The following is an 18,353-nucleotide window of genomic DNA, read 5'->3' as shown; positions in this document are numbered from 1 at the left end:
ATAGGAATAGTGCAGAGGGGCAAGAGTTCCTGTATTGCGTTTGCAGTGGTATGTTTCCGGTTCAATGAGAGATCAGGCACTGTTGGACCTGGTTCTGAGGAATGAATTGGCCCAAGTGGATCAAATATCAGTGGGAGAGCATTTAGGGGACAGTGACCGTTGTATCATAAGGTTTAGGTTGGCCTTGGAAAAGGACAAGGAACAATCCAGAGCAGAGATAATTAATAGGGGGAAGCCAACTTTGAAGGGATGAGAATACATGAGTCGAGTGAGTTGGAATAAAATGTTGGCAGAAAAGACGGTGGCTGAACAATGGGCTACCTTCAAAGGTAAAGTATTACAGGCAATGTCAAGGTATATTCCCTTGAAAGGGAAAGGTAGGACAAATAAATCCAGAGCACCCTGGATGACGGGAGAGATAAGAGGTGAAGATGAAAAGGAAGAAGTGTGCTTTTGACAGATGCTAGCTAGAAAATACAACGGAAAATCAAGCTGAATATAGAAGGACCAGAGGGGAAGTGAAGAAACTAATAAGAAAAGCAAGGCGCGAGCATGAAGAGACTGGCAACTAACATAAAAGGCTTTCTGTAAGACCTTCTTATAAGGTCTTCTATATGTCTTTTAAGGTCTTCTATAAGCATGTAAATAAAAGGATTGTAAAAGAGTAGGGCTGATTAGGGATAAAAAGGGGGACTTGCACATGGAGGCAGGAGTAATAGCAGAGGTATTAAATGGGTGCTTTGCATCTGTTTTTACAAAGGAAGAAGATGCCACACAGGCTGAGGTGAGAGAGATAGCAACTAGTACATTAGAAGAATTTACAATTGAGAAGGAAGTGGTGTTAGGCTATCTTTACTTAAAATAGATAAGGTACCAGGACTGGATGAAATGCATCCAAGGGCACTGAGGGAAGTGAGTGGAAATTGCAGAGGCACAAGGGTGGTGCCAAAGGACTGGAGAATTTTGAATGTTACACCCTTGTTCAAAAAGAGGTGCAAGGATAAAACTGGCAATTACAGACCAGACTTCAATGGTAGAGAAACTTCTGAAAATTATAGTTCGGGACAAAATCAAGTCACTAAGACAAATGCAGTATATTTAAAGAAAGCCAGTATGGATTCATTAAGGGAAAATCATGTTTAACTAACTCGTTGAAGGTTTTTGAGAAGGTTGATAAGGGCAGCACTGTTGATGTGGTGTATATGAATTTTCAAAAGGCATTTGATACAGTGCCCCACAACAGACTTGAGGAAAACTCTAGTTCGTGTAATACAAGGGAAAGTAGGCACTTGGGTAAGAAATTAGCTGAGTGACAGGAAACAGTAGTTATAAATGGTTGTTTTCAGATTGGAGAAAGGTTTGTAGTGGAGTTCCCCAGGGGTCAGTGTTGGGACCCTTGCTCTTCCTGATATGTTAATGGCCTAAACTGTGGTGTTCATGGCATGAACAAAATTTTTAGATGATACGAAGATTGGAAATGTTCTCAACTGTGATGAGGGTAGTCTTAAACTTCAAAAGGACATAGATGTGTTGGTGGATTGGGCAGACAAGTGGCAGATGAAGTTCAATGCAGAGAAGTATCAGGTGATTCATTTTGGCAGGAAGAATATGACAGTGTAAAATAAAGGGAGAAACTCCAAAAGAAGGTACAGGAACAGAGGGACCTAGACATATATGTACATGGGTCATTAAAGATAGCAGGGCATGTTGGGAGAGTAGTTAATAAAGCACACGATATCTTAGGCTTTATGAAGAGGAGCATTGAGTACAAGAGCAAGAAGGTCATGTTGAACTTGTATAAGACACTAGTTAGACCTCAGTCTGGCGTACTGCGTCCAGTTCTGGGTGCCATACTTGAGGAAGGATGCAAAGAGAGAGTGCAGAGGAGATTCACAAGAATGATTCCAGGGATAAAGAACTGTAGCTATGAGGTTAGATTGTTGACGCTCCTTCTGCACTGTAAAGATTCTGTGAGCTGTCTGGACTCGTGTCATTTTCAGAAGTAGAAAGGATGGACTGTTGCAGAATCTCCCTTAGCTGATTGTGATGAAATATCAAGTGACAAGCAGAGATGGCATCCCAGTTTCCCACTGTCATGCCCTAGCATCTGCCAGCACATTAATGTGTGGTGCAATTCAGGACAGAAATTGAGTGAGCTGTGTCAGAAGCTTCGCTTCTTATTACAATAGTTCTGTATTCTTGTGGTTACATTTTTGTATTTAACCCTTTGGCACCTCTTCACAGACGTGCACTTGTATTCAAAAAGTTCCTGGGTTTTTTGCAGGCTAAAGGTCAATTGCAGGAATTTTTTCTGGCATTTTGTCTTGCCATCTGATCTTTGGGACAAAATACTGGACCTTGAGGTGCTTACCTGAGCTGGCATGCTAACCACATTGAGACAGTCACCACTGAGTTGGGCTGCTCATGTAGTCACAATGCCTGACACTTGCTTACCAAAATGAATCTTCTGTGGCGAGCTTGAGCCTTCGCTGCTCTCTTGTGACAGTCAAAGGAAGCACTTCAAGGGAACTTTGAAGGCTTCACTTAGGAGCTTTGATATTGACTTCATGTCCTGGAATAAGCTTGCCTAGGATCACTGCATCTGGCACAACCAAATAAAAAAACTGTGACACCTCCTTTGAAAGCACGCGCATATCAGAGGCAGAGAAAAAGCACAAGGAGTGGAAATCCTGAGCCAGTAACTCATCCAAAACTCAAGTCACCTGCAGTATTTGTCCTATTTGAAGTAGAGCCTTCCAGGCACAGATCAGCTTAACAGTCACCTACATACTTACCAGAACCCCACCAAACACCACAGATGATGAATGTGGTCACCTTGGCTTTGAGGGACAAACAAGGTGAGAGGAGGAAAATAATGACAGTGGTGTGAAACCAGGTCATATAATGTCGAACATAGTCACATGTAGTTCCATGCATTGCACTGTCGTGAGCTGGAAAACGTATCTACTGTTTAATCTGCAATAGACATATTTTGGAAGTACATAGTTTCATCTTCTCATTCAAGTGAGGTTCCAGGGTATTTTGATGTCACCCTTGCAACCTACTGCTTCACATTACTTTATAGCTTGGGAATAAAGCTATAGTGGAAGTTTCTACAAGTTATCTATCTTCAGCTTTTATTCGTGTTTGTGTTAGAATAGTGTCTGCCAGCTTGACGTCTGTAGGGACTTCCTGGGAATTTGCAAAATAGTTGTGCAGTTTGCAGGTGAGAGGTGGGCTTGGTGTATGCTGGGAATTGGGAGCAGAGTGCGGCAACCACATGCAGCATAGAATGAGCTGGCTGTCTCACCTTGGAGGGGATTGCGCATGAGGGAGCACTCAGAGGAGTGGGAAGATCGCCAGGTAGATCTGCAGTTACCAAGGCTGGTGGTGGCTGCCAGGTGAGTTCAGCCTTGTTTGAGAGGGGAGCTTCTTGAATTTAAGCAGTATACTTAAATATTTAGAGAGAGAGGGTGAGAAAATAAATCTGCCCGGGTATTTTATAATTTCGACGAGTGAGCCCCATGATCACTATTCCATTTGAAAAGGGCCTTAAGTTGCTATAATTTCTTACAAAAGTGAAATTAGCCAATTAGATTTGAATAGAATGTTTCTCAGATTTTGTCTTAAAAGTATACAAATTAAAATGCCTTGATTGTTTAATCTTGTGACCTAGCATACAGTGCCATCTAGTGTTTTGCTGCTCCATTTAAAAGTAGGAAAACTTATTTTAATTTTATTCACAGCTAAGTTGGTCTTCCAACTAAGCTTTAATATATTGTTCTTCTGCATGTATGCGGTTTAATATTCTTTACCCCCATAAGAAAGGAAGGAGAGAACTTGGAGACCTCTTGTTTGCATCATTCTCTTTCTTTTTTGGAGACTCCATTATAATTTAGAAATTTTTTTCTATTTTGCCCTCAAACGGCTATCTTTACACCTGAGGTAGCTCTACCGTTTTGAGATGCTGGAAAGGAATGCAAGTAGAATGGCACAGGCAATTTAGAAGTAGGGTTTGCATCATCATTGTGTCTGGTTAACTAGATTTACTATAACCTGACCATGTCAGAATGGATGCAGTTGTGTTATGTTACTGGACATAATACAGAGAGGACATGTTGAAATCCCATCAAAGGAGTTTGAAATTGAGTTCTGTTTGTTTAAATAAAACCTGAAGAGAAAAAAACTGATCTCAGTGAAAATGACATGAAGCAGTCAGATTGTCATAAAACCCAACTGGCTGGTTCACTAAATTCCTTTATAGGGAAGGAAACCTGTTGCTCTTACTTAGTCAGGCCTACATGTAACTTCAGTCCCACGTCAGTATGGTTGACTCCTAATTGCCCTCAGTTGCATCAAGCCACTCACCTTCACCATATCCTCAAGACGAAGGCCCACCACCACTGCTGGGCATGGGCAGTAAATTCTTCCTTTGCTGGCTATGCCAGAGTTCCGTGGATTTTTTTTTTAGTTAATTGGTTTGGTAAGTGGAATGACAATACACAAAAACACAAGAAGTAGGAGCAGGTGTAGATCATATGGCCTGTTGAGCCTGCTTTGTCATTCAACATGACCTTGGGCTTGGAGGAATTCATACAATAAAACCAGAGTTAATAGTACCAAAGAAAATCATGAATATATGAAGTATAGTTATATGTTAATGTTTCCTATGTTACAAGTGACTACATTTCAAATGTACTTTATTGGCCGCAAAGGACCATGGCAAGTCCTGAGGTTGTGAAAGGCATAGAAATGTAAACCTTTTTTCTCGAAGGAATGAGAAAGAGAGGGTTGGACTGTTGAAACGTGAAAAGGGAATTCTAAACAAAATCAAAAATACCTGGAAAAACTCAGCAGGTCCGGCAGCATCTGTGGAGAGGAACACAGTTCGAGTTCGTGCTTGAAACATTAACTGTGTTTCTCTCCGCAGATGCTGCCAGACCTGCTGAGTTTTTACAGATATTTTTGCTTTTGTTTTGGATTTCCAGCATCTGCAGTTTTTTGCTTTTATCAAAGGGAATTCTAGTTGGCTTAGGTGAAAGTACATTGGAAGTAATAAATATTTTATAGCCCCTTTTTTAAAATAATGGCAGAAGAGTATTGATGCATTAGATAATGTAGAACGATTGTAAAGGGAAAACTGCAAAAGAATTGTTTCTAAAATAAAAATCAGAATTCAAATTGCTCAAGCCACTAGGTCTTGATAGTTTGCAACCTAAACTGTTGAATGGAAGAGGAGATGCCTCTAACAACAAATTTCCAATCTTCATGTATGTAAATTGCTTACCCTGTAGTTCTGAGACAATGTTTAACCACTATTTAATTAAGGATAGATGGATAACCTAGATGGCAATGTCCATTGCTGCGCATTGTGGTTCCTGTTGAGTTGGATGATAGTGGGCTGCCACCTTGAATCGCTACCGTCTGTCTGGTAAAGGTGCTCCAACAGTGCTGTTAAGCAGGCTGTTCAAAACAAAAACAGAATTACCTGGAAAAACTCAGCAGGTCTGGCAGCATCGGCGGAGAAGAAAAGAGTTGACGTTTCGAGTCCTCATGACCCTTCGACAGAACTTGAGTTCGAGTCCAAGAAAGAGCTGAAATATAAGCTGGTTTAAGGTGTGTGTGTGGGGGGCGGAGAGATAGAGAGACAGAGAGGTGGAGGGGGGTGGTGTGGTTGTAGGGACAAACAAGCAGTGATAGAAGCAGATCATCAAAAGATGTCAACGACAATAGTACAATAGAACACATAGGTGTTAAAGTTGGTGATATTATCTAAACAATGTGCTAATTAAGAATGGATGGTAGGGCACTCAAGGTATAGCTCTAGTGGGGTTTTTTTTATAATGGAAATAGGTGGGAAAAGGAAAATCTTTATAATTCATTGGAAAAAAAAAGGAAGGGGGAAACAGAAAGGGGGGGGGGATGGGGGAGGGAGCTCACGACCTAAAGTTGTTGAATTCAATATTCAGTCCGGAAGGCTGTAAAGTCCCTAGTCGGAAGATGAGGTGTTGTTCCTCCAGTTTGCGTTGGGCTTCACTGGAACAATGCAGCAAGCCAAGGACAGACATGTGGGCAAGAGAGCAGGGTGGAGTGTTAAAATGGCAAGCGACAGGGAGGTTTGGGTCATTCTTGCGGACAGACCGCAGGTGTTCTGCAAAGCGGTCGCCCAGTTTACGTTTGGTCTCTCCAATGTAGAGGAGACCACATTGGGAGCAACGAATGCAGTAGACTAAGTTGGGGGAAATGCAAGTGAAATGCTGCTTCACTTGAAAGGAGTGTTTGGGTCCTTGGACGGTGAGGAGAGAGGAAGTGAAGGGGCAGGTGTTGCATCTTTTGCGTGGGCATGGGGTTGTGCCATAGGAGGGGGTTGAGGAGTAGGGGGTGATGGAGGAGTGGACCAGGGTGTCCCGGAGGGTGCGATCCCTACGGAATGCCGATAAGGGGGGGTGAAGGGAAGATGTGTTTGGTGGTGGCATCATGCTGGAGTTGGCGGAAATGGCGGAGGATGATCCTTTGAATGCGGAGGCTGGTGGGGTGATAAGTGAGGACAAGGGGGACCCTATCATGTTTCTGGGAGGGAGGAGAAGGCGTGAGGGCGGATGCGCAGGAGATGGGCCGGACACGGTTGAGGGCCCTGTCAACGACCGTGGGTGGAAAACCTCGGTTAAGGAAGAAGGAGGACATGTCAGAGGAACTGTTTTTGAATGTAGCATCATCGGAACAGATGCGACGGAGGCAAAGGAACTGAGAGAATGGGATGGAGTCCTTACAGGAAGCGGGGTGTGAGGAGCTGTAGTCGAGATAGCTGTGGGAGTCGGTGGGTTTGTAATGGATATTGGTGGACAGTCTATCACCAGAGATTGAGACAGAGAGGTCAAGGAAGGGAAGGGAAGTGTCAGAGATGGACCACGTGAAAATGATGGAGGGTGGAGATTGGAAGCAAAATTAATAAATTTTTCCAAGTCCTGACGAGAGCATGAAGCGGCACCAAAGTAATCATCGATGTACCGGAGAAAGAGTTGTGGATGGGGGCCGGAGTAGGACTGCAACAAGGAATGTTCCACATACCCCATAAAGAGACAGGCATAGCTGGGGCCCAAGCGGGTACCCATAGCCACACCTTTTATTTTTAGGAAGTGAGAGGAGTTGAAGGAGAAATTGTTCAGCGTGAGAACAAGTTCAGCCAGATGGAGGAGAGTAGTGGTGGATGGGGATTGTTCGGGCCTCTGTTCGAGGAAGAAGCTAAGGGCCCTCAGACCATCCTGGTGGGGGATGGAGGTGTAGAGGGATTGGACGTCCATGGTGAAGAGGAAGCGGTAGGGGCCAGGGAACTGGAAATTGTTGATGTGACGTAAGGTGTCAGAGGAATCACGGATGTAGGTGGGAAGGGACTGGACAAGGGGAGAGAGAAGGGAGTCGAAATAACGAGAGATGAGTTCTGTGGGGCAGGAGCAAGCTGAGACGATCGGTCTACCGGGGCAGTTCTGTTTGTGGATTTTGGGTAGGAGATAGAAGCGGGCCGTCCGAGGTTGGGCGACTATCAGGTTGGAAGCTGTGGGAGGGAGATCCCCAGAAGAGTTGAGGTCAGTGACCGTCCTGGAAACAGTGGCTTGATGTTCAGTGGTGGGGTCATGGTCCAGGGAGAGGTAGGAGGAAGTGTCTGCGAGTTGATGCTCAGCCTCCGCGAGGTAGAGGTCAGTGCGCCAGACAACAACAGCACCACCCTTGTCAGCGGGTTTGATGACAATGTCAGGGTTGGACCTGAGAGAATGGAGTGCAGTAAGTTCAGAGAGAGACAGGTTAGAATGGGTGAGAGGAGCAGAGAAATTGAGATGACTAATGTCGCGCCGACAGTTCTCAATGAAAAGATCGAGAGAAGGTAAGAATCCAGAGGGAGGGGTCCAGGTGGAGGGAGAATATTGGAGATGGGTAAAAAGATCCGTTGAACTGGGAGAGGACTCCTGCCCAAAGAAGTGAGCCCGGAGACGAAGACGGCGGAAGAAGAGTTCAGTATCATGCCGAGCCCGAAATTCATTGAGGTGAGGGCGTAAGGGTATGAAACTAAGTCCTTTGCTGAGCACTGAACGTTCAGCATCGGAGAGGGGAAGGTCAGGGGGTACAGTGAATACACGGCTGGGGTTGGGATTGGAAGAAAGGGTGGGGACGGAGGGACAGGCAGGGGTGGAGGGTCCTAGATGGGTGTTGGTGTCGATGATTTGTTGGAGCTTGCGTTCCTTAGCACTTGAGAGAAAGAGAAAAAGTTTCTTGTTGAGGCGTCGGATGAGCCGAAGGATAAAATGAAACTGGGGGCACGCGCAGCTTTGAAAAAGGGTACGGCGGTACTGCTGGAGGGAGAGGTCGAGTGTGTTCATATGGCGGCACATGGCACTGAGTGTGGATTTCAGAATGTGACGGGAACAGCAGTCCGAGAAACGTTTTATGTCCCGGAGATACCTGTAATCCTGGGTGGGTTCGAAACATGAGGGGTGGAATTTCAGTTGAAATCCACGTGGGGTAAGTCGGAGACGGAGACAGTCACTGAGAAAGGAGATATGGCTGTGAAAGCGGGTTTTAGTAAACACCTTGTCAAACACTAGGAGGGAAATGGAAAGCAATGAAGGTGAACAAGGCAACAGAGAGATACGGGAATCTTGTCGCAGAGAGGAACAGAACTTCTTCAAGGAGGTAGGCATTTCTTGAAGAGCAGTGGCAGTCAATTAAACACAGAGATAAAAACAAAAAAAACTGCGGATGCTGGAAATCCAAAACAAAAACAGAATTACCTGGAAAAACTCAGCAGGTCTGGCAGCATCGGCGGAGAAGAAAAGAGTTGATGTTTCGAGTCCTCATGACCCTTTGACAGAACTTGCAGGATTTTGGTAGTGGCGTTTCCATGCGCCTTGATGCCCTCATCCACTAGGTGATTGTAGTAGTGTATTTGGGAGGTGTTGTCAAGGGAGTCTTGATGAATTGCTGTAGTGCATCTGATAGATGATACACACATCAGCCCTGGTGTGCCAGACAAGCATGGAGATTAAATTAGTGAACTTTGAGAGATACTTCCTTAAGATTTGCTGTGGTCCATTAGGCAAACTTTTGTCCCTTAATTGTGGCTCCATCTGTTGTCTGTATTGATATTTCAGCTACCTGATCCATTCCTTGTGCTCCCTTCTGTGGATTGGCCTAATTCATGTCTATTTAGATATGTCTTCAGACAATCCCACTTGATCTGGTAGCCTCCTTTGCAGTCTTTTGGGCAAGACATTAAACTGAGGCGATGTCTAGCCTTTCAGGTGCATGCAAAAAGATCCTACAACTCTCCTTGAAAAAGAAGAGGGTTTTCTCCTGATGTTCTGGCCCACATTTATCCCCCGATGAGTGTTCAGTCTGCTGATTCACAGAATACGTAGTCATTGGAAGAGTTTTTGACAGAAAGTGGCAAAATAAATTGGCCATAAAATTGGATGTACATATGGTTTGCACCAAATCCTTAAACATTACAGATTTAATGAAGGCTCTAGGACTTGTCAATGAATTTTGAGAAAGCATTAATTTTCCTTCACTCTGCCATTGGTGGCTGAGCCTCCAGCTATCTAAGCCTCAAGGTCTGGAACTCCCTTCCTGGACCACTACATCTTCCTTACTCCCTTTCTCTCTCTTTAAGGTGCTTTAATGAAGATTTTAGTCACCTGCTTTAATAGCCTTTCCTTTGGCTTCCATGTCACTTTTCCCCGTAGATGACTTTTCCAATCCAAATGTACTTTTTAACAAGAAGCCAATCAAACCAGGTTTTCTTGAGTCTCAGAGCAAGTTTATTAGCGACTAAACCTGAGGAAAAATAATAAAATATGCAATAACACCATCCCCACACACACCAGAGGAAGAAAAGTTAGAGCCCAAATAAAAGTTAAAAGAATATATGGTTAAGTCCATTGCTTGTCCTTGAGGTGTAGATTGTTGAATGTTGCAGCTGGTTAGAGTTAGCTGGTTACCTTTAAAATCCTGAAGTTGAATTGAAGTCCAGGTAACTGCAATTTGCTGCAGACAATTTCCTTCCTTTTAGTTCCGTGATCTGTCCCCCAGAAATTGATGGGTTTTCTCCTGAGGTTCTTGCCGATGGATGGTCACTATCTCTTGGGTTGGGTTTTTATACCGTAGACATAAGGTTTTTCTTAATTTGAGAGAGAGAGTTTCTCTACTGCTCCCTTCAGCAGTTTTTCCAGATGATTTTGATGACTTCTCTCTGAGCAAAACAAGTTCTTAACCTCTTGTCTGTATATTCCCAGAAAGGAATTCAGTTAACATGTCTTGCAGTCATAGTTATAGAACAAGTAATCACATTTTGATTTTTCATCTCAGAAACCTTTGACACATTTCAAGAAAATAAAAGCCAACAGGAAATGGGGATATTTTGTCCTCCACAGCGGGGTTTGAGTGTCTGTGGGATGTATCTGGCTGGCTTGCAGTTTCCATTCTCTTTATGTTGTAATTAAAATTCAGAACTTTGCATTTTATTCTCTTCCTTAGTGTTGGGTTTTGATGTCTCGTAAGTTTCCTTGGAAATGTCTCTCCACATTTCCTTTCTGAGGGGATTTTTGTTTGCTTTTCTCAGCTTCACCTTTGAAGGTGGCCTCACATTTTAAAGCAATTTGCTATCTCATTTTTTAAAGTACTGAGTTTCCAGTCAGTTGAAAGTTTAAAAAAAATTTTTTTAGAAGTAAAGAGAGATTTTTGTGATAGTTGTATTGTTCTATGATTCGATGATTGAAAAGCAGTGGCATGCCTTAGCGATAGGTGGCACCAGGCACCTTCAGTACACTATTTAGCCAAGTACAAATACTTTATAAGAAGACAGTAGACTGGTGTCTCTATTTGCATTTGTACAATACAGCTTCATACAAATATTATTTGCATTTTGCTAGCACTGATCTGAAGCACTGTGCACTTGCATGCTAAAAACTGCTAACATTTTCTTGTTCTTAATTCTACTTAAAAACAAGATTGGGCTGAAACATGACCTATAAAGTGCTTTCAGTTCAGCTTATGCATATTAATTTAACCTGACAGAATTTACTGTTTAACCATTCAACAGCAACGTTTTTCTTATTTGCCCTATTTAAGTGCTTCACAAAAGTACCACAAAATTTGTTATATAGTACAGGCACGGCTTTTCTTCCTTACCCCATACCCCACCTTGTTGTGAGGCAGTCATGGAACAATTTTTTAAAAATTGTCCTGTGCCTGATGGCGTTTTATTTACGGAGGTATAACCTGATATTGTTCAGTATATGACGGAGCTATATCCTTCTATCTTGCCCATTGAATGACCTGAGTCAAGATTATACGGCATCTGTGCTGGTTTCAAAAAATATATAGATCAAGTTTGTGCTAACTGCTGCCTAACTATTTTGTGATTCTCATTACGTGGCTTTGTATTGGAGAAACTATTGTACTAGTGTAATTTATTATGACTACTTTATATGCCTTGCTCATACTTATAGAATCATATGCTCAAAATAAAAATGTTGGGAGGGGATAAAGCAACGATTACCTGATGTGGTCCATAGTTGAAGTGTTAATCAATGATGACCTGGACTCCAAAGGTTAAATTACAATGGGAGATTAGGCTTAGCCTAAATAGACAAGTGGTTATGGTACTGGGCTTGTAACCCCAAGATCAAGAGTTCAAATCTCACAATGGCAAACTATGAGACAATGTAACTTCATCTGAAACAGATGGAAACGTGTTTGTACTCGAAAGAGTTACAATGGGAGATTAGGCTTGGCCTAAATAGACAAGTGGTTATGGTACTGGGCTTGTAACCCCAAGATCAAGAGTTCAAATCTCACAATGGCAAACTATGAAACAATGTAACTTCATCTGAAACAGATGGAAACGTGTTTGTACTCGAAAGAGTTACAATGGGAGATTAGGCTTGGCCTAAATAGACAAGTGGTTATGGTACTGGGCTTGTAACCCCAAGATCAAGAGTTCAAATCTCACAATGGCAAACTATGAGACAATGTAACTTCATCTGAAACAGATGGAAACGTGTTTGTACTCGAAAGAGTTACAATGGGAGATTATACAAACAAGGGTTGAGTCACTGGAATTTGGAAGGTTAAGGAATGATTTGATTAAAGTTTTTTCAGGATATTAAGGGAAGCAGATAGGTTAGATAGAGAGAAACAGTTTTCACTGGCTGGAACTTGTAGGACTAAGGCATGGTATAAACTTAGAGCTGGACCTCTAGAGTAAAATTACGAAACCTTTCTGCAAGCAAAGGGCAGTAGAAGTTTGGAACTCCCTTGCACAAATGACAATTGATGCTAGATCAATTAATTTTAGACCCTGAGATTGATAGATTCTTTTTTTAGGAACATAAATAGGATCGGGGTACCATATGGCCTGTCGATGGCGCTCCGCCGTTCAGTATGATCATAGCTGATCTTGGGCTTCAGCTCCATTTTCCCTCCTACTCCTCATATCCATTGATTCCCTGAGGCACCAAAGATCTGTCCATCCTAGCCATTGACGGCAGATCCAAAACACTCGGGTAGAAAATTCCAAAGATTCACAACTCTTTGAGTAAAGAAATTTCTCCCCATCTCTGTCATAAATGATCAGTCTGTTATCCTGAAACTCTGTCTCCTTGTTCTAGATTCCACATCCAGTGGAAACAACATCTACCCTTTCAAGCCCCTTCATAATCTTGAATGTTTCAATGAGCTCACCTCTCATTCTTCTAAACTCCAGAGAATATAGACCCAATCTCTCATCATTGGACAACTGTCTCATTCCAGGCACCAACCTTTGTGAACCTCCGCTTTACCACTCCTAATTCAAGTATGTCCTTCCTTAAATATGAAGGCCAAAATTTGTCCACTCTATTCCAGGTATGAACTCACCAAAGCCCTGTGCAATTGAGGCAAGACTACTATATTCTTGTACTTCAAGCCCCTTCCAATAAGAGCCAACATACTATTTACTTTTCTATTTGCTTGCTGCACCTGCATGTTAACTTTTTGTGCTCCTTGTAGGAGTATACCCAAGTCCCTCGGAAAATCGACGTTTACAAGTTTCATGCCTTTTAAAAATATTCTGCTTTTCTATTCTTGCAACCAAAGTGAATAACCTCACACTTCCCACATTATACTCCATCTGCCACTTTTTTGCCTGCTCACTTAATCTATCTAAATCTCTTTGTAGTCTCTATATCCTCCACACAACTTGCATTTGTTCCTAGCTTTATATTATTAGCAAAATTAAATACATTACTCTGTCTCTTCATCTAAGTCATTAATATAGATTGTAAATAGGTGTTAAGAGATATGAGGCAAAGGCACTTGTGTAGAGTTAGACTGAAGATCAGTTATAATATCATCAAATGACCACACGTTTGATGGGCTAAATGGCTCCCTCCTGTTCCTATGTTCTTCTTGAGTCTGGATAGTTCAGAAAAGCTCCAATATGAGCAGGAAGAATCAACCTAATTTAAATTTAGCTAGTTAGTTGCAGAATATTTGTCAGATATTAAATGCTCCTTTGGCTTACTGTCCTAATTTTAATTTTCTTGTTTAAATGCAGATTCAGGAGAAGGTGAAGAAGAAACTAATAGTTGATGGTTCGTCTTTGAATGGAGATCAACAAAATGGATTTGGAGATGGGAGCTATTCAGGGACCAAGAAGCTCCGATTGAATGGAGAAGATGCATCAGGACTGCTTGCAGTTAATGCATCCTCTAATGGCATGCCACAAATGTCCCCATTGCACCACCGAGACAAAAGAACTGTCATCAGGGACAATGTGCAAAGCAATGGGAACCATTCCATTGCCTTAGACAACATCAAGAAGGAAGGTCTTCCTGATTCCAGTGTGCAGATGAATGGGAGTTGTGATGGTGGTGATGGGTTTACTCTTATTAAAGAACTTAAGCAGGAGTCTCTGTTGGATTTGGCTGGTATGAACCCAGCAGGCACCTCGCTCTCCCAGAACAACATGTTCCCAGATATCAATTTGAATGAACAAGAATGGCAGGAATTGTTTGATGAGCTGAACCGATCTGTGCCGGACCAAGATATACAGGATCTCTTCAATGAGGACTTTGAAGAAAAGAAGGATATTGAACCTGCTGGTTCTTCTGATCAAACAACCTTACCGGACAACATCATTATAAAGACTGAGATTTCACCATCCCACTTTGAACATGAACAAATGGGATCTCCGCAAACGAGACCATCTCCATCAGGACCTTCATTTTCAAGTGTATCTGTGGCTCCTGTTAATACTGCCCCTTCAGTGACTGGTATGTCCCAGGCTATGGCACAAGCTTCAGGCCCAACTCCAGTTTCCACAAGGCCTGTGTCTAGTGTTCTGTTGCCTGGGAAGGCAGGGCCATCTGTGGAACGGTCTCATTCACAGCAACTTCAGCAGATGGCAGCTAAACAGAAGCAGAGAGCACAACTGATGCAGAAGCAGCAAGTGCAGCACCCCTCACCCAATCAGGCACCAAACTGGTCAGCAGCACCTACCCAAAGTTCTCTTGGTGGACCCTACAGCCTCGATAAGCCCAGCAGTCCTTCACTGTATGCACAAGACTTCAACCAGAAGCTTCCAATGGCCAGCATGCCGCCAAAGAGCTCTCCAAAAGCTGGTGGTAACTACCTCCAGCCAAATCACATTGCCATGTTGAGTCACCAGCCTAATGCTATGGGTCAAAGTTCCACAAACAGCCAGGCTCCTCTGCTAAGTTATGCCAACACTAAACGGTTGACTCATTTTGAAATGGATAATAGTCAAAGGGTTATGCCACCCAGCCACAACAAAGCTGCAATGTTTGCCTATGTACGGCAGCAGCAGACACTTTCCCATCTCAGTGATGAGCAGAAACGAATGCTGATGAAACAGAAGGAGCTTCCCCAGGCTGCTGTTACATACAGGCCCCTTCTGCAACACAATCAGGTAAGAGTTTTGTGTTCTTTTTTGCTACAAGCCCTGACATAATATTCCTGGAGGATTTCAATTATGGTAAAGACCCTGGAGAGTAGTAGTTTGAGAGCATCATATTTTTTCCTCCTTTTCCTTTTCTTTTTGCCCTCTTGTTGAAGTCATTGACCATGTTGGGTTTGGTTTCATGTGTTCTAACAGGCATCCCTGCTTGTATCCCAATTAGTCATTCCACATTTCTGAGCCTAGACTGTGAGCATCAACAAGCTGTGCAATTGTGAGGGACCATTACAGCAGAATGTCACTATCCTCTGCTGCTATCTCTATAAGCATGTCTTTATTGGGTTGGGATCAGGGCAGGGAACCTGGCTCGGAACTGGACTACTCCACTCAGTCTTTCATGGCTGCTGTTACTTCAACTTTTTTTACCCACTGTAGCTCCATATCCCTCAATCCTCATACCCAACAAAAATTTTACCATTCTCTCTTTCAATACTCTCAACCTTTTGGAGGAGATAATTCCAGATTTCAACTATCCCTTATGAAAAGGTGCTTCCTGATTTTCCTCCTGAAAGGCCTAGCTCTAAAGTTAAGATTGCCCCCTCTTTCCTAGCTTCCTCAGCCAAGGAATTAGTTATCCGCTTTGCCCTGTCTAATCTTTTTAATATCTCAAACACCTTGTTCAGATCAGATTATTGTTCTCTTTCCTCCCTCCATTTAGGAACCAAAGGATAAACTAATTATAGCACTCTGTTATTCAGATGGGATTAGCTAATTTGACACAGGCAGAGACCTTTCTAGCCCTCATGGCTTTGTGTATCCCCACCTGCCACATTCACCTATTGATCATTGAGCAAAGAATTATTTTTAAAGCATTCAATTTCAGGCTTGCAATAGAGCAATTGCAAATATATTATCAGTGGACCATGTTAAGCCACCAGTTTGCTGGTGTACATTTTCTCTGTCCTTTGTGCTGTTCTCACTTTTCTATTCAAAGTAGCTCAGCTCCTGCATGGCAACATTGCTATCAGTAAAAGGAACTAGATGTAGCCAGTGGGAGAAGTTGAACAGTCCTCAAATGCAAAGTTACTGACATTCTCGGAAGCATTTCTGATGACATACAAAATTTTCCTTGATTTAGTTGTGCCAATAGATTTGAATCCGTGCAATAGTTAGGTTGCTGTAGCCATGGTTCCTGCACTTGTTCACTGCCCACTAACCTAAAGCTAGAAATTACTTTTCGGGTGTGGCCAGGGTTGGGCTGACCTTTGATACTATCTGGTTGAATAGTCTTCAGTCGCTTAGGCTCATGCGTGAAGAGTGAGCGCAAGGATTCCAGAGCACAGGTAACGTTCATGGAGCCTGCCTCTCAAGTACGAGTTGATGACTTTAGGAAGGATGAATCAAATTGCCTTGAGTAAAGTGGGATCAGTGGCATTACAGCTGCTGAACACAGCTCTTCAACTTCAACTCTTCACTCCAGACATGGTCTCATGGATTTGACATTCTCTAACTAATCAGTTTTAGCATTGTAGCCCCACATCCCCCACTTTCAGTTTGCATTGTTAAGATTATAAACAGATTCTCATTCCACCATATTTCCACCAAATATTGTAAATCTGGTAAGCCTATTTGGCTCTCTAGTTTTCCCTTCCTCTCCCTTCAACTCTCCCCACTTCATGCTAGCCTGTTTAAACCCATCGCTTAGTTGAATTTCGTAACTTTTTTGTCACCCCAATTAGTTTCATTTGTACGTCAGTGTGATTTCTCTAATGAACCAGTCACTCTCCCTGCCCAAGGACATCGAGGTGTTCTGATTTGCTCTAGAAAAGAGAAACTGGGATGACCACAATTTTAAAATAACCAGCAGCAAAGCTTTGTCTTAAGCAAGGTAACAGTTCATTTATTACAAGACTACTGCTGTAAGTTACTTAAGTAAAAGTGATGAAGTTACTAACTGAATACATATGGAGATTAAATATAGATAAGGATAAAACATACATATAAAGCTGAAATTCAGTTCAGTCCTTTAAGATGACGTTGAAGGCCTGTAGATTGCAGTTGAGGTGTTGGCTGTGTGGAATGAAGGGTTGAAGTTGAAGAGTTGTGTTCAGCAGCTGTAATGCCACTGATTAGTTGGGGTTTGCCTTTTTGGGTGGATTCAGCAGGTTTTGGGAGAGAGAGGTTTCTTGTTCCTCACTAGTTCTACAGTTACGGCATATGAAGATTGCTTACGTTCTTTTCTGTAAAACTACAGTTGATTTCTGGATATCTTTCTCTTTGTTCTCCTTTGGCTGAGAACCCCACCTGATGATGTCTAAATTGTTCCTGGGGGTTCTGCACAAAATGGCTTTGCAGTCTGTTTTTATCACAACCAAAACAAAATGGCTGCTATTCTAATTTGAAATGAACCAATGTTCCACCAGGCAAAGAAGTTAATTACGTTGAGGTCCTTTGAAGTCCCTTCCTGTCTCCTGCCCTCTCAGAAGCTAAGGAAGATTTAGTGGACAGCCCTGGAGGAGCCTTGCATTTTAATTACCCTATGATCAGCTCTGGAGATCACAAAGTCTGATGTGGTGTAAACCAACACAGAAAGGTGTCAAGGTGTCTGTCCATACCTCCATTTTGAAAAGGGCTTTTAAACTCAATGTAAAGGTTTGAAAGAAAAAAATGCGCCTTTAAAACACTTGTCTTTAAAATCTATAATATTATAACTACACATTTGTGACATATAATTGGATTTATTTTCTCTACGTCTATCCTACGAAGAATTTAGAAGAGACTCCTTTCCCCAGAGAGTAGATAGAATGTGGAACTTCCCACCATGTGGCGTATTGAGGCAAATGGTATAGATGCATTTAAGGGGAAGCTAGAGAAGTACATAAGGAAAGGAATAGGAAGATATGTTGAGAGGATGAAAATAGGTTTGTGGAAAATAAACACCAGCAATGACCAGTTGGGTTGAATGACCTGCTTCTTTGCTGTCAGTTTGATATAATTCTGTGTAATGATTGTGCACATTTTTACTTTTAATAGGATCAAAACCCAGGAACTGTCACCAGAGCATCAAACTCTGTTCAGGGATCAGGTCCAGGGACTCAACTTCCGCCTGTTTCTATCGCTGGTAACCATGGAAATGCTGCATACCTTGGTAACCAACAGCAAGCTGCTGCCATGAAACAGCAGCAACTTCTGATGGATCAACAGAAGCAACGAGAACAGCAATTACAGTTGATGGAGCAGCAGAAGCAGCAATACTTGCAGAGACAACTTCTGGCAGAGCGGGTGGGTAATTTGGGGTGGCATGTGTGTCCTATATTGCATAAGCATTGCTAGGAGAACTCCAAGTGTTTCAAACTAAATTGCGGAATGAGGGAATTGAATTTACTTCTCATCAGTGCTAACT

At 42.6% G+C, this 18,353-nt stretch overlaps 1 protein-coding gene across 1 annotated transcript in view; it reads left to right on the top strand.

Moving 5' to 3' along the window:
• maml1 (mastermind-like transcriptional coactivator 1) overlaps nucleotides 1-18,353 on the top strand; it is a 71,148-nt gene that overhangs the window by 39,709 nt on the left and 13,086 nt on the right. The window contains exons 2-3 of the mRNA XM_041193874.1: nucleotides 13,589-14,962; nucleotides 17,984-18,232. Coding sequence (XP_041049808.1) covers nucleotides 13,589-14,962; nucleotides 17,984-18,232 — 1,623 coding nt within the window. The remainder of the gene's footprint in view (nucleotides 1-13,588; nucleotides 14,963-17,983; nucleotides 18,233-18,353) is intronic.

This window comes from Carcharodon carcharias, chromosome 8, assembly GCF_017639515.1.
Source record: "Carcharodon carcharias isolate sCarCar2 chromosome 8, sCarCar2.pri, whole genome shotgun sequence".
Classification (NCBI taxonomy): Eukaryota; Metazoa; Chordata; class Chondrichthyes; order Lamniformes; family Lamnidae; genus Carcharodon; species Carcharodon carcharias.
The sequence above is the reverse complement of the archived record's forward strand: the minus strand, read 5'-3'. Positions and strand labels throughout refer to the sequence as shown.